General features: G+C 41.9%; 1 protein-coding gene across 2 annotated transcripts in view; it reads left to right on the top strand.

Annotated features, from left to right (window-relative positions):
* The window catches only part of LOC132396872 (stabilizer of axonemal microtubules 2-like), an 81,999-nt gene extending 63,108 nt beyond the window's left edge, over positions 1-18,891 (top strand). The window contains exons 3-4 of one of the 2 annotated variants that reach the window (XM_059974889.1): positions 5,819-6,021; positions 12,383-18,891. In XM_059974889.1, the coding sequence (XP_059830872.1) occupies positions 5,819-6,021; positions 12,383-13,419 (1,240 nt within the window). In that variant the 3' untranslated portion in view covers positions 13,420-18,891. The remainder of the gene's footprint in view (positions 1-5,818; positions 6,022-12,382) is intronic. The other variant, XM_059974890.1, reaches the window with a different exon arrangement.
* Positions 18,892-23,034: the final 4,143 nt, after the last annotated feature.

The raw sequence follows: 23,034 nt of genomic DNA on the forward strand, positions 1-23,034 counted from the left end.
CATCCCCTGCTTTACTTGGTTCTGCTGTCATCTACCAGGCCCTGTCTCACACCCCCACCATGTCACCTCTTTATGCTGGCTGCATTTCATCTATCCATACAGTCCCAATGCTGGATCTTCTCTGAAAACTCAACCATCTCTCTGCCCACCCCCCCCAGATGCTGGTAACCTGCTGTCATGTCTTGCACTTTCTTTGCATACTGTTTTTGTAGTTTTTGACAGAAAGTGTACTGGGGATGTAGTATGTATTATGTGTTTTAAATTGTAGCTATTTGCCAGAATTTCTTGAAGAGTATAAGATATTTTCTTTGCCAGGAGAATGGGTTGAGGAGCATTGTGCAGGGACCATGGCCCATGAAAGCCCCTGGATTGTGCAGGGTTCATGTTATTGTAATTTCAGGCTAGCAACATTGTGGACTGTTCATTCTAGAGCCAGAGGTGTTTGCAAGAGCCTAGGACCTGGGAGCACAGGCTCAGATTACAAGGACTCCCCTTTAGAACAAAGCTTAGGAGGAATTTCTTTAGCCAGGGGGTGGTGAATCTGTGGAATTCATTGCCACAGACAGTACTGGAAATCAAGTCATGGGTATATTCAAAGCGCAGGTGATAGTTTCTTCACTGGTGAGGGTGTCAAAGGCTAAAGGGAGAAGGCAGGAGAATGGTGTTGAGAGGGAAAATAAACCAGCCATGATTGAATGGTGGAGCAGACTCGTTGGACTGAATGACTTAATTCTGCACCTACGTCTTAACAGTCTAAGACCGTAAGTCCATAAGATATAGGAGCAGAATTAGGCCATTCGGCTCACAAAGTTTGTTCTGGCATCTCATCATGCAATTTTCCTCTCAGCCTCAGTCTCCTGCCTTCTCCCCATATCCCTTCATGCTCTGATTAGTCAAAAATCTATCCACTTCTGCCTTAAATATACTTAAAGACTTGGCCTCCACAGCCACCTGTGGCAACAAATTCCACAGATTTACTACCCTCTGGCTAAAAGAATTCCTCCTCATCTCCATTCCAAAAGGATGCTGCTCTATTCTGACGCTGTGTCCTCTGGTCATCGACTCTCTCACCATCGGAAACATCCTCTCCACATCTACTCGTTCAATATTTGATAAGTTTCAATTAGGTCATCCCTCATTCTTCTGAATTGCAGTGAGTACGGGCACAGAGCCATCAAATGCTCTTCACATGACAAGCCTTTCAATCCCGGAATCATTTTTGTGAACTCAATGTATGAATCTGCTTTTAGAGCAATGACCCAATCCCCCATCCCTTAATGATTTATTGATTTGTTGTCTGCACATTCACATTGACCTGTTGACTAGGCAAGTGATTTGTTTTCTCTCTCTCTTTCTCTCACAATCTCTCTCTCTCTCTCTCTCTCTCTCTCTCTCTCTCTCACACACACACACACACACACACACACACACACACACACACACACACACACACACACACACACACACACACACACACACACACACACACACACACACACACACACACACACACACACATAATGTTGGCATTGATGTGCTAATCCCATCCATTGCAGCAACCCCTCCACTAAAAATGTTGGCTTTTCTCCATCCCTTCTTGCCCCACTTCTTACACATGTTTACCTTCCAGGGATTGTCATCAGAAGAGGAGAATCCATGCAGCGCACATTCAAATACAAATATCTTTGCCTTGCTAAATTTTGGTTGTTAAACAGCTGATGCCCTGCTACTGGCCGACTGCATTTTCGCATGGCCTTCAGTGGAGAACTTCCCAAATGACATCTGTCTATCTAGCATGGTTTAGGAGGATTTAAACTAATTTTGCAAGGGGCATGGGACCCGGAGCAATAGAGCAGTGAAAGAAGTGCATGGAGTAAAGCCAGATCTAACATATAGAGAAGCTTTGAGGAAAGAGAAGCAGAGTAAAGGGTGTAAAGGTAGTAAGGTAGAAGGGCTAAAGTGTGTGTACTTCAATGCAAGAAGCATCAGGAACAAAGGTGATGAACTGAGAGCTTGGATACATACAAAGAATTATGATGTAGTGGCCAGTACAGAGACTTGGCTGGCACCAGGGCAGGAATGGATTCTCAATATTCCTGGATTTCAGTGCTTAAAAGGGATAGAGAGGGGGGGAAAGGGGAGGAGGGGTGGCATTACTGGTCAGGGATACTATTACAGCTACAGAAAGGGTGGGTAATGTAGCAGGATCTTCTTTTGAGTCAGTATGGGTGGAAGTCAGGAACAGTAAGGGAGCAGTTACTCTACTGGGGGTATTCTATAGGTCCCCTGGTAGCAGCAGAGATACTAAGGAGCCGATTGGGAGGCAGATTTTGGAAAGGTGCAAAAATAACAGGGTTGTTATTATGGGTGACTTTAACTTCTCTAATATTGATTGGCACTTGATTAATTCCAAGGGTTTAGATGGGGCAGAGTTTGTTTAGTGTGACAGGCCAACTAGGGGGAATGCCATACTAGATCTAGTATTAGGTAACAAACCGTGTCAGGTCACAGATCTGTCAGTGGGTGAGCATCTGGGGGACAGTGACCACCGCTCCCTGGCCTTTAGCATTATCATGGAAAAGGATAGAATCAGAGAGGACAGGAAAAATTTTAATTGGGGAAGGGCAAATTATGAGGCTATAAGGCTAGAACTTGCAGGTGTGAATTGGGATGATATTTTTGCAGGGAAATGTACTATGGACATTTGGTCGATGTTTAAGGATCTCTTGCAGGATGTTAGGGAAAAATTTGTCTCGGTGAGGAAGATAAAGGGTGAAGGAACCATGGGTGACAAGTGAGGTGGAAAATCTAGTTAGGTGGAAGAGGGCAGCATACATGAGGTTTAGGAAGCAAGGATCAGATGGGTCTACTGAAGAATATAGGGTAGCAAGAAAGGAGCTTAAGAAGGGGCTGAGAAGAGCAAGAAGGGGGCATGAGAAGGCCTTGGCGAGTAGGGTAAAGGAAAACCCCAAGGCATTCTTCAATTATTTGAAGAACAAAAGGATGACAGGAGTGAAGGTAGGACCGATTAGAGATAAAAGATGTGCCTGGAGGCTGTGGAAGTGTGCTAGGTCCTCAATGAATACTTCTCTTCGGTATTCACCAATGAGAGGGAACTTGATGACGGTGAGGACAATATGAGTGAGATTGATGTTCTAGAGCATGTTGACATTAAGGGAGAGAAGGTGTTGGAGTTGTTAAAATACATTAGGACGGATAGGTCCCCAGGATCTGACGGAATATTCCCCAGGCTGCTCCACGAGGCAAGGGAAGAGATTGCTGAGCCTCTGGCTAGGATCTTTATGTCCTTGTTGTCCATGGGAATGGTATCGGAGGATTGGAGGGAAGCAAATGTTGTCCCCTTGTTCAAAAAAGGTAGTAAGGATAGTCCGGGTAATTATAGATCAGTAAGCCTTACGTCTGTGGTGGGAAGGCTGTTGGAAAAGATTCTTAGAGATAGGAACTATGGGCATTTAGGGAATCATGGTCTGATTAGGGACAGTCAGCATGGCTTTGTGAAGGGCAGATCACGTCTACCAAGCCTGATAGAGTTCTTTGAGGAGGTGGCCAGGCATATAGATGAGGGTAGTGCAGTGGATGTGATCTACATGGATTTTAGTAAGGCATTTGACAAGGTACTACATAGCAGTCTTATTCAGAAAGTCAGAAGGCATGGGATTCAGGGAAGTTTGGCCAAGTGGATTCAGAAGGCAGAGGGTCGTGGTGGAGAGAGTACATTGAGATTGGAGGGTTGTGACTAGTGGTGTCCCACAAGGATCTGTTCTGGAACCTCTACTTTTCCTGATTTTTATTAACGACCTGGATGTGGGGGTAGAAGTTGGGTTGGAAAGTTTGCAGATGACACAAAGGTTGGTGGTGGTGTGGATAGTGTAGAGGATTGTCGAAGATTGCAGAGGGACATTGATAGGATGCAGAAGTGGTCTGAGAAGTGGTAGATGGAGTTCAACCCGGAGAAGTGTGAGGTGGTACAGTTTGGTAGGAGAAACTCCAAGGCAGAGTACAAAGTAAATGGCAGGATACTTGGTAGTGTGGAGGAGCAGAGGGATCTGGGGGCACATATCCACAGATCCCTGAAAGTTGCCTCACAGGTAGATAGGGTAGTTAAGAAAGCTTATGGGGTGTTAGCTTTCATAAGTTGAGGGATAGAGTTTAAGAGATATGATATAATTATGCAGCTCTATAAAATTCTAGTTAGGCCACACTTGGAGTACTGTGTCCAGTTCTGGTCGCCTCACTATAGGAAGGATGTGGAAGCATTGGAAAGGGTACAGAGGAGATTTACCAGGATGCTGCCTGTTTTAGAGAGTATGGATTATGATCAAAGATTAAGGGAGCTAGGGCTTTACTCTTTGGAGAGAAGGAGAATGAGAGGAGACATGATAGAGGTGTACAAGAGATTACGAGGAATAGTCAGAGTGGACAGCCAGTGCCTCTTCCCCAGGGCACCACTGCTCAGTACAAGAGAACATGGCTTTAAGGTAAGGGGAGGGAAGTTCAAGGGGGATTATAGAGGAAGGTTTTTCACTCAGAGAGTGGTTGGTGCGTGGAATGCACTGCCTGAGTCAGTGGTGGAGGCAGATACACTAGTGAAGTTTAAGAGACTACTAGACAGGTATATGGAGGAATTTAAGGTGGGGGGTTATATGGGAGGCAGGGTTTGAGGGTTGGCACAACATTGTGGGTCAAAGGGCCTGTAATGTGCTGTACTATTCTATGTTTCTATGTAGTCATGACAGGAATCTGTGGTGCTGGAAATCACCCCACCTTACCACCATTCCTCCCCAAGCTGCTAGGGTTGGGGATTTCAGTAGTAGCTGATGGTAATTTGGTTAGGAGTCAGCAATTCAAGTTCAAGTTTATATTTGTGCCAGTTAACTATACATGAATACCCATGAATCCAGCCAAATGAAGCAGCATTAATCTGGGGTCAAGGTGCAAAATACAGTACCAACAATCAATCAATCAATCAATCTTTCTCTCTCTCTCACGCTCTCACGCACACACAACATGTATAAGTTATCAGTAATATACAGTCACTCAAAAAAAAAAGTCCAAGACCCTGAGTCCGTGAATGTTACAGCAGTCCACAGCTGAACAAAATACACGTTCTCTCCTGTCTAGTGAACACTGGGCGGCTGCATCAACTCCAGCTTGGATGCCACAGCACTTTGCCTCTGGCACCCTGGGGAGTACTGACTCCACCTCTATCCTGGGTGGCTGTAAACAGGCGACACCACAGCTTGAGGCTGAGTCCTTGGTCTGACCCAGGCCACACAACTCTCCAGCCGAACCACCAATAAATCAGTGAATCAAACTTCCAGCATTCCACATTAACAAAGTTAAACAGTGTCCTGTGATCAGAAGAAAAGTGATTAAGACAATCACTTGCTATTAGACTACACACCCCCTTCGTGCACTGACACCTCTCGGACCTAGGCAGCAGCACGAAGAGTTTCTGGGAGTCTCTAGTTCCTGGGGTCAGGGGTAGGGACCTTGGCCTCCTCTTCCTTGTCATTAGTTCTGTCTTTCAAATAATTTTTTTCTCATCACAATTTTGGCTTCAGCGCTTGTTTGAGCTTGGATTAATCACATCATTTAGATAGGAATCCCTAGCAACGTTCACTGCAGGCTTCTGTAGAGAATGAACACAACATGTCTTGTCAAAGCAAAACAAAAAATGTTGTTAATTGTTGCTGCTTAGCACCATTTGTGCTGATGGAGGAGGAAAAGAGCCCCCCATTGGCTCTTCACACCAGTTATAAATGGTAACTTTGAGCATATTCTCCCCCCTCCACAGAGCAGATTTTATTCCGCATGAAATACAGCCTCGGCCGATGATAATAACTGAGGAACTCAGGCAGCCCCATGGGGCTATGAATTTGGACACTACTTACAAACGGGATTTTAACCTCCAGCCAATCCAGTCAGTACCGCCAGCCCGGCCAGCAGAGCAAATGCACGGCTCCACTGCAAAGATGCTGACAATTCCAACGTACAAAGGTAAGTCGTCCTCATTGCTATTCAGCAGTTAGAATTTCACTGCTGAAATTATTTGTGTGTGTTCAGCAATACGTGTGCAATCTGTATGTGTGTGTGTGAGCATGCATCTGCATTGGTGCACACACTTGTGTGATGCATTTGTGCATCTTAGCAGGCTTGTTCGTGCATGATTTGCCATGTCTGAGTATACGTTAGTGACTGTCCACATAAATGCAATGTACAGATTGATGATACAGTATGAACCTATTTGTTGCACTTGAATGTCCTGCATGTGTGTCCGTGACTATCAGTGAATGTGGGGTGCAATATATTTGACTGTACAGTATATTGGGAGAAGGCGCACGTATGCTATTTTGTGTGATAGTGCCTTTGAAAACCTGCAAGAGGACTAGATGGGATAGAGTTTGTCAAAAGTATTCAGAAAACTTTCCTTAACCAGAACATGAATGTCCCAATGAGAGAGTGTGATATTTGATCTCCTATTGGGGAATGAGACAGAGATGGTGACAAAAGTTTGTGTAAGGGATCACTTTGCAACTTTTCATCATAATGCCATTAGTTTCAATAATCACCACTATTTTGTATAATAATCTTGGAGAAACGGGTTCTTCCTGCAGAGCATTTAGTGGCAATAAAGGAGGCCAGTTTTTCCTTGAAAATGGTAATGTGGACTTCTAGCCCATTTTTCTTCTATTTCCTCTGATATTTTGCATGATCTCTTGGGTTTGAGGACAGAATTAGGGTTATTTTACTAAGTGATATGTTTTTAACCATGTGGGGCCACTGTGTTTAATTTTGTCAAGGTATTGTTGAAAGAATCATTTACTGAACAGCTTAGGTCAGATAAACTAGCCAGCTCAAAGAACTTAAATTCCATCGCAGTATCAAGAAACTAATTTTAATTGTAATTTTTTTCGTGGTTGTGGTTTCAGCAACAAAATGTACACAGAAACGGTCAGCGATTGCAGTATCAGACAGAAACACATTATTTGGTCATTACTAGATCAAGTTGAGGGGTGAGCTCGGTGACATGGCTGTCTATGTAAGATCTAGGCTGTCCAGTAAGCTCAGCTGTCATAGAGTTTGCAATTGAGAGATCATTAATATGAATATTGAAATCACCAGTGATGACAACTCTGTCATAGTTCAGTATAATAGAAGATAAGAATTCTGAGAGAAAGCAGGCATTGGATATAGGAGGAGGGATAAATGATAACAAAGAGGACAGGATCTGTACCACAACTTATAAATGTATGCACCTCAAAACTTGAAATACTGTTGACAGACAGTAGATTGCACCTAAAATTCTTTTTGAACATGGTGGCAAGCCTGCCACCTCATCCACTAGGCCTTGGTACACTAAAACTGTCAAGAGTCAGGGGGACACAGTTCAGGTAACTGGCTTTATTCGTTTGGCTTTAACCAGGTCTCAGTTAAGAACATAAAATCAAGGTCTATTGAGGTAATAAAATCATTTATGAAAGAAGTCTTATTTGAAAAGGATCTCACATGTAGAAGAGCTAGAGAGTTGCTTGGAGTAGTGCAACAGGGGAGGTAGATTTTAAGTGTAGAAGCTTATCTCTGTTGAAACCTTTTAACGGTAGTTCAATTTGGGCACCCTTCCAGTGACAATTCTCTGAATAGGATGGGTAACGTTTACTGAACAGCTGGACGGTGAAGAAGGATCTCACACTCTGTTGAGGAGTGTGATTTGGTGGACTGCAGTAGAACATGTTTACAGACAGCCAAGTCTATGCATGAAGTGTTCACATGTGCATGTGTATCTGTTAGTACAGAGATGTGTTAGTGCATGTCTGTGTCATGTGTGACTATTGTCCTGAGCTCATGTTTCTGTGCTGTTTGTACGTATATATTGTCAAATATATGGCTACATGTGTGCATGTCAGTTGTTCAATGCATGTTCATGTCTATGTGGGTGCTTCTGTAAGCAGATCTGTGCTCTAGTGGTGTTTGTATGTATGTGTACACTTGTGTGTGTTCACAAATATGACTGCTCATGTTCACATGCATTTAGATTCATGTGGTGATGGGTGTTGGTGCCTGTAAATGGCCATCACGTATACATAAATGTGCAGGCGTGCACCTAAGGACACTCTGATTGACAGAGCATACACAGGCACTCACACATGATGGAGACAGGTCCAGAGAACCACACAGGCTTGAGAAATATTGAAAAATTATTACCATCTCCCTCGAGTGGACTGGCGGGCTGTCGTGTAAGTAGTGCTTTATGCCCATATCCAGCCGAGCTTTTCCTAACTAAGCAGCTCTCAAAACATTTTGTTGTACCTGCCTTTATCAACTCCTCTGACAGCTAATTACAGATACTTGCCAGCTCAGGAAGTCTGGAATACAACGGGTGCAATCACACTGATATGATTGTATTATAGATCCCCTAATAGCCACAGGGACATTGGAGAACAGACAGGCAATCAGATTAAGGAAATGTGTACAAACAATAGGGTTGTTGGCTTGGAGGATTTCAACTTTTCTAATATAAACTGGGATCTTCACAGTGAAAGGGGTTTAGATGGGGCAGAATTAGTTAAGTGTATACAGGAAGGTTTCGTACATCAATATGTGGACAGACCAATGAGAGGAGGGGCCATACCGAGCCTGGTGTTGGGTAATGGGCCTGGCCAGGTGACTGACATCTCAGTGGGTGACCATTTAGGGAACGGTGACCACAACTCTTTATCTTTCAGGATTGCTATGGTCCTTGTGGTAGAGTTTTAAATTGGTGTTGGGCAAATTGTAACTGCATTAGAGGATGCTGTTGAGGATAACTAACGAGAGGGTCAGACCCCTCGAGGATAAAGAGGGGAACATTTGCTTGGATGCAGGGAATGAGCGTGAGGTACTTAATGAGTACTTTGCTTCAGTGTTTACCAAGGAAAAAGATGTGGAGGACCAGGAGATCCATGCTGAGTGTGTAAATACATTAGGGTGTTTAGCTGTCAAGGAGGAGGAAGTGTTGGGCCTCCTAAGGAGTATTAAGGTGGATATGTCCACAAGGCCTGATGGGATTTACCCCAGATTATTGAAGGAGGCAAGAGATATGACTGATGGGGTCCTTGACCAGTATCTTCGTGTCCTATATAGGTATGGGTAAGGTCCCGGAGGACTGGAAAACTGCTAATGTTGTATCTTTATTTAAGAAGGAAACAAGGGAAAATCCTGGGAACTATAGGTTGGTGAGTCTCACATCATTTGTAGGGAAATTGCATGGAGAAAATTCTTAGGGATAGGATATGTGAGCATCTGGAAACCCAAGGCCAAGAACCAGCATGGCGTTGTGCATGGCAGCTCATGCCTTACAACATGACTGAGTTTTTTGACAAGGTGATGAGAAAGATTGATGAAGGTAGGGTAGTGGATGTTGTCTACATGGATTTTAGAAAGCCACTTGACAATGTCTGTCATGGGAGGCTAATCCTGAAGATTAAGGTGCATAGGGTCCATGGTGTTTGGATTCAGAACTGGCTTGAGTATACAAGATAGAGGGTAGTGGTTGAAGGGGCTTATTTGAGCTAGAGTTCTGTGATTAGTGGTGATCCACAGGGATCTGTGCTGGGACCTCTGCTATTTGTGATGTATATAAAAGACCTGGATGGAAATGTAGATGGGTAGATTAGCAAATTTTCAGATGATACCAAAATCTTTGGAGTTGTGGATAGTGTAGAAGACTGGCAAAGACTACGGCACAATATAGATCAGTTGCAGATATGGGCAGAGAAATGGCAGATGGAGTTTAACCCAGATAAATGTGAGTTGTGGCACCTCGGTAGGGCAAATACAAGGAGACAGTACATTGTTAAGGGCAAGATCCTTAACAGTGTAGCTGAGCAGAGAGATCTTGGGATCCAAGTTTGTAGCTCCATGAAAGTAGCTACACATATCAATAAGGTGGTTGAGAAGGCTTATGGAATGCTTGTTTTTATTAGTCAAGGCATTGAGTTCAAAAGCCAGGTTATGTTACAACTCTTTAAAACTCTGGTTAGGCCACATTTGGAGTATTGCATACAATTCTGGTTACCCCACTAAAGGAAGGACATTGAGGCTTTGAAGTGGTTGCAGAAGAGGTTTACTAGGATGATGCGTGGTTTAGAGGGCATGTGCTATCACAAGAAGCTGAATAAACTTGGGCTGCTTTCTCTCGAGGGTCCAAGGCTGAGGGGAAATCTGATAGTGGTTTGCCAGATCACAAGAAGCATAGAGTGAGCAGAGAGTATGTTTCCCAGGGTTGAAATGTCTAATACCAGAGGGCGTACATTGAAGGTGAGAGGGGGTAGGTTCAAGGGGAACGTGAGCAGTAAGTTTTTTACTCTGAGGGGTGGATGTCTGGAATATGCTGCCTGGTATAGTGGTTGAGGCAGATATGTTAGAGGCTTTTACGAGACATTTGGATGTAAGGAAAACGTAAGGAATATGGAGGGATAAGGACATGGTGTAGATAGGAGGGATTAGTGTTTGGGTGTTTTTGATTTGCTTTTTAGCTGGTTCAGCACAACATTGTGGGCCGAATGGCCTGTTCCTGTGCTTTATTGTTCATTGTTCTATGTTGTCTGAATGGGGAAATCTTGCCCTTCGGATCTCATTTAAATTTGTTCCCTATCATCTTAAATCTGTGACCTCTAGTTCTAGATTGCTGTCCTGAAAGTGCCTCTATCTTAATAGAAGGCAGAGAGTTGGGGTGAATGGGTGTTTCTCTGGTTGGCAGTTTGTGGTGAACCGAGTGCCATATGGGTTGGTCCTGGGCCCAAAGTGTGGCATATACTGCATAAGTTTCCTGAATTGAGCAGAAAAGCAAATTGCACAGAGGATGAAGACAATCTATAGTGGGATATAGATTGGTTAAGTGGTTGGGTAGTGGTTTGGCAGGTGGAGTAGAAGATCGTTCACCTTGGAAGGAAAAGTTGAAGATTAGAAAATTATTTGTATAGTGAAAGATTGCAGCATGCTGTTGTGCAGAGGGACTTGGGAGTGCTTGTGCATGAATCACAGAAGATTGGTTTGCAGGTGCAGCAGGTAAATGGAACGTTGGCCTTCATTGCTAGAGGAATTGAATTCAAGAACAGAAAGGTTTTACGGCAACTGTACAGGGTAGTGGTGAGGCCACGCCTAGTGTTTTGTATGCAGTTCTGTTTTCCTTATTTGGGGAAAGGCTTTGGAAGTGGTGCAGAGGAGGCTCACATGGTTGATACCAGTTATGAAGGAGTTATCGCCTGAGGACAGTGATGGCTCGCGGTGACTCAACTCACTGGAATTCAGAAGAATGAAAGGGGATCTTACAGGAATATATAAAGTTATAAAAGGGATAGCTAGGACAGACACAGTTATTTCCACTGGTGAGTGAAACTAGAACATTAACCTCAAGATTTAAAGCTAAATCTTGATTAGTCAAGGTTACGGGGAGAAGCTGGAAGAATTGGGTTGAGACGGATAATAAATAAGCCATGATAGAAAGGCAGAGCAGATTGAATAGGCTGAATGGCCTAATTCTAATCCTATGTCTTATGGTATAATAGTCGTATGATTCAAAATAATACATTTACGACAGAGATGAGGAGTAACAGTTTTTGTCAGACACAGTGAATTTTTTTGCCCGGGGAGCAGTAGACGTGACCTCATTGAATATATTTAAGACACAGATAGATTTTTACATAACAGGGGAATTAAGGGTTAAGAGGAAAAGACCCTCCATTCTCAGCATTATGATACAGCCCTCCATTGTACGCAATATCGTCATCAGTCGCTTCTGTGCATTCTGGCATATCCTTCCTGCAGTGAAGTTTCCAACTGCAGTCTCACCGACGCTCTGTGCAGTTGCAATGTTACATTCCAATTCTTGGACTCGGTGTCCTGACCTGTGAAGGCAATCATACTCTATCCACCTGTGTTGCCACTTTCTGGTATCTAAGGACATGCACTCCATCTACCCTCTGTGCTTCAACACTTGCCATTTATTCCATTTGTCCTGCCAGAATTTGGCTTCCCAAAATGCCTTACCTCACATTTGCCTGGATAAAGTTCCATTTGCCACCACTCTGCCCAACTTTCCAGTTTAATTTATGTTCTGTTTATCTTTATATCTGTTATTTTTGTTCATATTTAAAATTGTTCACAACCTGAAGAGAACAACATCAGAGAGAGAGAGCCATTAGAAAATTCTGGTATAGGTAAGATGGTTGCAATTTATATATTCTTAGAATTTATAGAATAATTCAGTGCTGGTGGACAGTCCACATCTCCACTGATCTGAGACAGAGACGTCAATTTCTGATTTTTCCCCTCTGTCCTAAATATATCTGAAAGAAAACACAATTTCTTTTTATTCTAGATCATTACAAACAATGGAAGCTCTCAAAAAGGGAGACAATGAAACCAGAACATATTTTCAAATTTGGAAATCCAACCGCCTTTGAGGGTGATGATTCCTTTAAAATCTCCGGTCCCAATCAGGGTTCTAAACCTCCAAATCCAGCAAAGCTGTCAGATTTGCCCTTTGATGACAAGACTAATTATCGGCAGAGTTACATACCGTACAAACTGGAGCCCTCTAAACGACGTGATCCAGAACAATACAAGCCAAGTGATAAACCTTTTGATGCTCTCACCGTGCACAGGAGAGATTTCAAGGGTCAACCTGGAGAGGTCACAATGCCCGTTAGACCTCCTTTCACCAAACTCAACTCCAATCAGCCGCTTTACGATGTAACTGAATTCCGTGACAAATACAGAAGTTGGGTTATAGATCGACCTCTGGTCCATAAGGCTGTGGCGCCCATTAGTTCTCAGGGTAAAATGCATCACAGCACAACTACTCAGACAGACTTTGTTGAGCACAAGCTCCAACCTTTTGTTCCTGTCCGACCTTTACAAGTAATGAGTGGGCACACTATTCCCTTTGAAGGGCAGTCCACTATGAAGGCAGACTACAAGTACTGGGATGCCACACGGGAATCTCTTATCAAGCCTCGGCAGGAACTGGAGATAGCGGCAGGACGATTTGATGACCTGACAACATTTAGAGCTCATTATGTGCCACACCAGATCAACCTCGCGCATTCCTACAAACCTCGCAATTCTTACATTCCCAGCAGAGTACCATTAGATAATGGAACCACCTATCAAATCAGTTATACTTCAAAGGGTGTGGAGGTGTGTCCTGCCTCATTTGCAGTGCCTCCAGGTTATGAGTATGTGGAGACTGATGCCCGAGGTCATAAACTATATCAACCAGTAAACGAAGAGGAATGTATTCACCCCACTTTGGCAAATAACTCTGCGGATACTACTTCAAATTCACCTGACCCTCAAAAGGCTGCCAGTGATTTGAAAGTAGGCTTCCCAAATGATGCAATCATTGCAGCTTAATGGAAATGCATGTCATTACCCTAGATGGAAATATTTATTTTTTTTAGGGAAACATTAATTGTAGATTTGCTTGCTTTTGATCCATTTAGAAGCAGTGGTAAATACATAAGCTGTTCATTTTGAAGATACTAGGACCTGCTGTCTGGGAACCAGGACCAACACGATAGCTTTGGCTACAATGAATGTTAATCCTTTTAATCCCTGTCCTATTGGATAAATCTGATCTGCTCCCTGTAGCTCAGACTGATAACAGTAAAATAAACTTGAGGCCAACACCACTAACATTGCTGCATACTTAATTTCTGCGATGGGGAGAGGTTTCTAAGTGTTTTTTTTTTACTCTAATCTAGAAGAGCTGATCGCATTGAGATGTACAGTACATTTAAGGAAGATTTTACAGGGTGGGGTGATGATGATTTTTCTTGCTGGAAAACCTAGAACTCTGGGTGATAGTTTCAGTATGATGGGGTCAATCGAGGAGTGAGTTGAGGAGACTACGTGTGCAGCTGTCCTGGAAATGAGTGGCTTACTGAAACATTTCAAAGAGTTGTTAAAAGTCACTCACATTGTCATGAGTCAGGGGTCATGTTTAGAGGAGCTAAGGTTTGGAACTTCCTTGAGAGTAAGGGGTAAGATCATTGAAGTGTGTAACTTTATGGAAGTCTAATTTCCTTTCCCAGTAGTTGAGGATGGGGAATGCAACACTATTGAAAAAATATTAAATATAAAGGAATTCTAGAGAAACCTCGGATTTTGAAGAGTAGAGATTTGCTTTCCAGAGCTGTTGGATGAGAAATGAAGATTTTCAACCACTAAGTCCTTTGCAGCCATGGACTTGTTTCGTTAATCCCATTTTATTTTCCCTAGATTTCCAACAGCTTCCTCCCCCCCTCCCAACCTCCCCCATATTCAGAACTTCTAAACTGTGGTGCCCATGACCACTCTCTTTGCAATCACTGGTCAACTCTCTACTCCCTTCCTCTGACACTGACAGCTATGCGTGGACCTCCCCAGATCTCACATTCTGAGGTCCCCTGCCATGGCCTCTTTTCCTCTTTCCTCCTTTCTCAAGCTCCAAGAAACTTTAATCATTCTGGTGCTAAGCAGGTGTGACACCTCCATTTCCCTGATTACCTTAAACGCACGAATTCTGAAGATGAAGGAAATCCAAAGAAGAAAAATTTCCCTCCCACTCCCTTTTCCCCAATTTCCCCAATTCCCCAATTGGCCTCATCTCTTCTCATTTGCCTACCACGTCCCCCTGGGTCCTTCCTCCTATGGTCCACTTTCCTTTCCTATTATTTTCTTTCATCTCCAGCCCTTACCCTTGATGCACCATCAATAAATCTCTGAGACGTGAAGGCGAGATATCAGCTTTTATTGACTGGAAGAAAGAACAAGAAGTAGTTGACCACCATACTACATCCTGGAGACTGAGGGCCGGGCTCAGGCCTCAATTGCCTTTAAACCGGGGTCTGTGGGAGGAGCCACAGGAGCAGTCAGCAGGGGGTGTGTCCAGACAGGTATGCGTAGTTCACCACAACCCTTTCCACACAGTTGGTTCTCCTATCACTTTCCAGCTGTCCCCCTTCCTCACCCACCCCTACCTTTTAATTTTGTTGTCCTCCCACTTCCTTTCCATCCTGAAGAAGGGTCCCGGTCCAAAACATCAACTGCTTATTCATTTCTAAGGATGTTGCCTGACCTGTTGAGTTCCTCCAGCATTTTGTGTGTTACCTGATAAGTAAACAGGTCAGGCCTTTGTCTCTCAGACAATCTTAGATTTCTCTAATGTTTTAAAGCTGAATGAAACACACTTCCTTCAGTGCTAAGCACATGAAATAAGAAAAAATGATTCAAATTTCAAAAAATTATCTTACGTAGGTGAAATTCCAAATGCAAGCAAAGTATTTGAAAAATACCGTGTTACCAGATTCAAGATTCAAAGAGCATTTATTATACAAGAATGTATAAGTTGTACAATCTTGAGATTTGTTTGCTTACAGGCAGTTGCAAAGCAAGGAACTTAAAAGAACCCAATTGAAAAAAGAACTCTCCCCCCACCCCCAGTGCCCTGTGAGAAAGAGAAAAAGAAACCCCAACCATATCGTGCAAACAATAGAAATGAGCAGCAACAACATTCCAAACCTAACTGAGTCCTTAGATCCAAATCCCTGGAACAACATGGAGCAGGCCCAAAGCCACGATATTCAGTTCATCACATAAGCAGGACAAACCGCCGCAAAGTTAGCAGACACAAAGCACAGTAGCCGGGGGCACTCTCATGGCCTTAACGTCATGGAGAGAGAAGCCCACAGACTATCTTGGCCAGGGTTTAAATTGTCTGAACCTCTCACTGGGACCTGGCCCCACCACAGCGAATCACTCCAGGCTTAGACTTTGCTGCTGGGGAAGACGTTCTCAACTTCTCCAAATCAGCTCAGCGCCCAGAGCTATCCATCCTCGCCCAACACCCTGCCTTCCATTCTAGCTGGGATTGTCCAAACAGCGTATAGTACCTCATGTTAGAACCCGGACCTTGCTGTGGTGAATCGTTCTAGTCCTAGAACACGCTGCCCAGCGATTCACTTTAGACCTAGATTTCGCTGCCAACGAAGCCATTCTCAACCTCTTCAAGTTGGCTCAGCGCTGAGAATGATCCATCCTCACAACCAGGCCAGCTGAACAGGCATCAGAGCTCCTCCCCTCTGAATCGTTAACTCCAACCAGCACGGCTCCAACTCCAGGTGCGCTGATTTTACCTGGGCTACCTAGAACTGGGAAGATCAGGGAGTGAGTCACTATGTTAAAAGGGTTCAGTTTATTACAATGAGGAAGACAAATTTCATGCAGATGTGAGTGAAGCTTGAAATACGATGAAGGATTGGTCCAGAGCAAATTCAAGGCAGATAATTTTAGCTGGTAAGGGTTGGTGCACCAGCATTGAAGATTGTCTCTGTAGTCAGTGAGATAATGGAGACCAGGGTGGCATAAGTCAAATTACTGCTTCTCTTTCTGATGATTTTATGTTCACCAATGCCTTGTCTGGGCTTTACAAGAATCACTCAGCTCCAGATTTCATTTCAGGCTTAGTGCAAATGTGGAACCAAGAGCAATGTGGTGAGAATAACTAACCTAGACATAATGGCAATATTTCACATTGTGGCATAAAAGAACTCAAGAAAAACCAAAAGCAAGTAGGCATTGAGGCAAAAACTTACTAGGTGTCCTAGCACAACAGTAGTTATGGTTGTTTTAGGTTCCTCCTTGCTGTCCAAGACACCTTAGCAAAGCTCTAGACTCAACCCTTTTTGGCTGCTTTGCCCTCTGAGGGCAGAATTAATGATGACTAATCATGACTGCACAAAGTTCAATTCTAGTTGCCACTGGTCTGGTAGCCAAAGCAGACTAAAGCACAGGCTTATAAATGGCAAGTCACATTCATGCCATGTACTGTGCCAGGGAATGTTCATTTCCAACAAAAGAGTCTATCCACCTCCTCTTAACATTCAATGGTATCACCAGCACTGCTCTCTATTGTTAAAGATCAGAAAATAAAACAGATAGGCCAAGCACAATAAATATTGCAAACACAGAAACATATCAGAGTTTCGGTACTCTACAGTTAGTGCCTCCCCTCCTGGTGTTCCAGCATCTACAAAGTTTAAATCAGGAGTGTGTTGGGAACATAAGATCTAGGAGCAGAAATACCATGCAGTGAATCAGGATCATGGTTTTGATTTTCTGCCCTTGTGTTAGTTTTTTGTACTTTCCCCAAAACCCTTGATTGCAAAATGAAGCTTCTCTCTATTTCAATCCTCAGTGATTCACCCATTATCCCAAGACTAACCTTCAAATGTAGACTCCTCAGCCAGATGAAACATCCTTCCTGCATTCAGTATGTCCAACCCTGTTAAGAATTTTTTAAGCTTCAGGGAGAGTCCCCTCATTCTTCTCAACAGTCATATCTCATGCAACAAGCCTACAAACTCAAGGACCATTCTAATAAATCTTTGCTGCACTTCCTCTGGAATAAGTGCATCTCTTTTTAAATAAGTGTCAAAACTGTATACATTGCTCTAGGATGCAATCCTACATGTATAATTGCAATAAGACCTCTTTACTTCTGTGGAAAAATACTCTCAAAAGAATGGATAACAAGTTCCTTCTGCTCCTGTGTGCCATTTTCCGTGACTTGTGCAGTATCCACAGGTATAAGAACACTCAGGTTACTAACATGAACTTTTCCTAATCTTTCAACATTCCCAAAACACTCTGCCTTTCTCTGTTGTGCACATTTAGCCACATTATTTGCCACATATTCTTCTGTTCACTTGGCTTCTCCCTGTTCACAACCCTGCCTAGCTCAATATCAACAGCAAATTGGGATGTAAGATATTTAATCACCTCAGCTAAATTGTTGATATAGATTTAGAGCCATCTCCACAACAGTCTCTACTTGTCTAGAAAATGCAGCTTCATTACAATACTAGATCAACACGATCAGGAACAAAGGAACCCACTTGACTTTCACCCTATCATGCCCCCAATACATTGGCAGTGAACAGAGTGCGTACTGTCTACAACATGCACTGCAATTATGCAGACTGCTCTGACTGTACGTCCTAAACTCACAGCTTTCACTACCAAGAACAATCAGTCAGAATGTTCCATATTTTGACTAATGTTTTCTGAAAATTGAGTTTTCATAGCCTCTAAGCTTTTACACATCATCACAAGTTAATTACATCACAAAAAAAATCAGACTACCTAACTTTTTGTACATGTATTGAGTCTCTAGCCAAGTACTGAGCGTGTCAGAGTATGGTCATTCTAAGCTAGAAATGATGAATGAAAATAGTATATTTTATATTTTTTTTAGTTTTCTGTGCTAAACATGTTACATGATGAACTAGAGAAAATACTTTAAAGCTTTACAAAATCTTTAGTGGATCAGATCTTAACTGCAGTTGATGAATTCCTTTAACTCAGCACACTTTTTCAGCTTTAATGAAATATTGTAACTGTCACTTCTGGCAAAGAATTCTCTTGTTGCAAAGTATTTTATATAATTTTTCTTAGGAATGCTCGTAATGTTACATCGTATTCTGCCAGAGTTATGGCTGAAATTTTTTTGAAATGTGTTCTTGATGTGCAATCTTTTGAAGAATTGTACCAGGTTTTCACGTACTGCTGGATGGTTGTTTGGTACTGTGCCTTCTGCAGATCTTGGACTGAACGTTTAACTGTGGCTGAATTTCTTAGCTTAAGTGACTTGTAAAGCCTTGCCCAACCTCAGTCGGTGCATGCAGATGTGCTAATACAGATTGTATAGGTTAAATCAAAGCAGTTAAAAATAATATGGGAAAGATTAATTCACTTGGGTGGTGAAATAAATGGTTTCAACTTCTATGATGTATCATCATACAAATTATTTTATTGTTGTGGAATCAATATTTAATTCAATAAATAGCAAATAAATGTCATGTTGTGAAGTCAATATTGTGATATTCTTAGCTGTTATAATTGCAGATTTCTAACTAGCAATACACATGGTGGAACCATTTGCAAAAGTTTGTTATTACCTGACTCTTAAGATATTCTTTATTGAAAGACTACTCCTGCACTGAGAGGCCATTGCATCAGATATTAGTGTTATTTCTTCACATATTTCTTGACAAAGCTTAGAAATGAAGCATTTTCTATTTTAATCTCATCCTAATAGTCATTTGATCAAATTCCCTTTGAATAGAAATACTGGGGATCAACTCAACACAAGAAGACAGGAGAGCAGAAGACCACCAGGCCTTCAAGGTTACCACATCATTCAATATAATCATGGCTGATCTCTGCCACATTCAACTCCCCTTCTGAGCAGTTCTCTATATCTCTCAAATTGTCAATCTTTTATATTTTTATCTATTCCACAAATTTATCTAATGATCTGGCATCCGCTACCCCCAGAGACAGAAAACTGCAGCGATCCATTATGTGCACCTTGATTTTTAAATGACCAGCCCTTATTTTGTCCCTTACTGATGACCCTCCTATTGGTGAGAACATCTCAATATCTACCCTGACAAGTCTCCTTACAATCTGTAAGTTTACCTCACATTAGGGAGATGTTACATGCATTTTTGGATGGATTTGTCCATGCCAGTCACTTCTTCCAATATGTTAGGCTGCTAGCTTGTGCACCAGTCTATTATGTGGCACTTTATCAAATGCCTTTTGGAATTCTTAATATTCTGTACCTACAGTACAGGTACCTCTCTATCCATTCTACTGATCACATCCACAAATAATTTTGAACTTCTTTTGCTTATATTCAGCTTTCCTAAATGACTATTTATTTCCTCTTTTATAATTGAATCTGGCACCTTGTCAACATTAAACTAACTGGCCTATAGTTCCCTGCCTTCTCCCCTTTTGAACAAGTAAGTTACATTGGCTGTTTTCTGGCCTTCTGATACTCACCAGGTATTTAGTGTAGTTTGATAACATTCATCTAATGGTCCCACTATCCCTGTGGTCACTTGCTTTAAGACTTTTGGGTGCAGACCACTGGATTGCAGTGATTTGTCCAAATTTAGCTCCATCAGATTCTCTAGCATTTTACCCCCTTATGACAAGAGTTTTTACAAGTTTCCTCTTGTTATTTGAAATTAACCAATCAATAATCTCAGGGACACTTGTTGTGCCCTCTTCAGTAAAGATATGCAAAGATCTGATTTACCATAGAAGATAAATATATGCTGTTTTAAAGCACCAAGCTCATTCTCTAGAGGTGTGTTACATACCTTAGACAATCTTCCTATTTACATATCTATTTAAAAATCTCACTAATGGTTCTGATGGTTCACATAAATTTTCTATCAAAATCAGTTTCCTTCCTCTTATGAGCTTTTTAGTCTTTCACTGCTGGATTCAAGATACAGTGAATTCCAGTTACTTTGGCCTTTGGTTAATCAGGGCAAACATTTACTCGGGCAACTCTTAAAGAACAAAGATTAATCGAGAAAATAAATGGGATTTCCTTGGTTTATTTGCAACAGTTTCCAGGATTTTCCCTTGTTCCCTTCTTAAAGAGTGTTACAACAGTAGCCACTCGCCATTTCTCCAAGACTTCCTCTGTGCCTGGAAAGAACATGAACATGAAGATTCTGGTCAAGGCCCCAGCAATTTTGTCTCTTGCCTCCCTCAATAACCTGGTGTAAATCCCATCAAGCCTTGGGGACTTTTCCACTTCAATACTCATTTAATACTTCCTCCTCCTTGACCTCAAAACACCCTAAAGTATTTATGCACTCAGCATTGATAAACTGGCCATCCATGTCTTTTTCCTTGGTAAATACTCAAGTCACATACTTAACATAAGTACTTCACTCACATACTCCTTGTCCAAGCAAATATTCCCCTCTTTATCCTTGAGTGATCCTACCATCTCTCTAGTTATCCTCTTGCTCTTGATGGATGTATAGAATACCTTTGGATTCACTTTAATCCAACTTGCTAAGAGCTTTTAATGGCCCCTCCTGGCTCTCCTAATTCCCTTCTTGAGTTTTTTTTCTAGCTTCTTTATAATCCTCATATGTTCCATTTGGTCCTAACTTCAGAAGCTTTACATAAATTTCCTTTCTCTCCTTGACTAAATTCATTACCCCTCTGGACATCCAAGGTTAGGTTCTCTTATCTTTCCATCCCTGTCTGTCCTTCTAAATGGCACATACCTATCTATGCAATTGATCTTTAAATACCCTCCACGTGCCTGATGTGGACTTGCGAGGAAAACGGTGTTTCCAGTTAACTCTCCTTAGTTCTTGCCTAGTGCCCTCATAACTTTCCCCACTCCAATTTAAGACTCTTCTGCAACAACCATACCTATCCTTATCTATAGCTATCCTGAAAATTAAGGAGTTGTGGTCACTGTTCCCTAAATGTTCACCCACTGAAGGCCAGTCACATTACCCAACTCCAGGTCCAGTATCACCCCTCTTCTCTTTGGACCATCTACATGTAGATATAATGAACCCCTCTGGATATACTTAACAAATAACTGTCCCATCTAAACCTCTTGCACTAAGAAGTTCCTAGTTTATATTAGGGAAGTTGAAATTCCTCATGCAACATCCATATTATTACACATTTCTGTAATCTATGTACATCTGTCCCTTAATACTTTGGTGTATATTGTGGGGGGGGGGAGTTGTACTGTAATCCCATGAGTGTGACTGCACCCTTCCTATTCTCGAGTCATACACAAATGGACTCAGTGTCTGAACCCTCAATTTCTAACTAGCATCAATTACATACTCTTGAGTGGCCATTGGACCCTGCACTGTGCTTAGAACAAAGAGTTTTCAAATAGCATAGTTGCATGCATCTGTGTTCAAAATCCACCGATTTCTGTCACTGATAGTTGGCAAGAAACAAGCAGTAAGGTGATTTGTAACTGTTTAGCTCACTGCAATTTCAAGTATTCAGGACTGGAGATGCCAGAAACAACCAGGCTAGAAAATGAGTTAGGAACTATGAAGACTTTGAAAGTATCTGCAATCATTTTGAATTTTACAATGAAAATCAAGAGTTCAAGAATTCGATCATCAAAAGAATTGTATGAAGACAGAACATTAACTCCAGTAGGTGTTTGTGTTGATTTGTTCATTTACAGTCAATCAAAAGAAATCGTGCGTACACTGGATAAATTTGTCCATTGATTACTGTTAACAACTACAGTTGTACTGTAGTAGAATTGTTTGTGCTCCAATTTGCTCTGTATTTAATTTAAGTACATAATTTGTTACTCAGTTAAACAGTAATATGTCTTTTATTTATAAGCTTTTAACTTATTTCCATGAAACTTCAGCTACTTGGGCAGTTGCTTAATTGGGCCAGAATGTACTGGTTCCAGTGTGTCCTAATTAACCAGAATCCACTGTCTTTTCTTGTCCCAACATTTTTAGCTTATCCCTAACCCTTCCACTGTGTGCCCTAATTTTCAATTTAACATTTTCCTTATTAACCACTGAATTTGCCTCTTTCTCACAGAAATGGAAGAAATTCCTGCTGAATTTGATGGACAAGCTGTTTGAATATGAGCCGGTATTCATCAACTGACCTGTCTCTTTGGTTATTTTTCCAGTTAGTCTTAAATAAGGTGAAGAAAGTGACATGGTCCTATAGTATTTATCCTCAAATTTCATCATGTGGGATCTTTTGTCACAAAGTCCCTTATTAATCCTTTTTCATTATTGATGAACAAGTCATAATATAAAATAAATGTAAATAGATAGATATCTATTTGGGAAGGTTCTGTACTGTTCTAAGAAACAATCCCTGACAAATTCTTCCTCTATGTTGGATTATTCCAATCAATATGTCGATTAAGATTGCAGTATTTTCTCATTCATGCTCCACCTTATAGGGAGTTCACACTTTTGAGGCTTATAGAGACCAGACCAAATCTATTCTGCTGTCCACTGCCTCTATATTGTGACTCAGTACTGCTCCAATACTTTCCTCGATTAACCATGCAACCCCACCTCTTTTCCTTAAAGGCTAAATCTTTTGGAACATTGTATAACCTGCGACGCTGAGCACCAAGTCCTGGTTACA

The sequence above is a fragment of the Hypanus sabinus genome, chromosome 7 (genome assembly GCF_030144855.1).
Source record: "Hypanus sabinus isolate sHypSab1 chromosome 7, sHypSab1.hap1, whole genome shotgun sequence".
Classification (NCBI taxonomy): domain Eukaryota; kingdom Metazoa; phylum Chordata; class Chondrichthyes; order Myliobatiformes; family Dasyatidae; genus Hypanus; species Hypanus sabinus.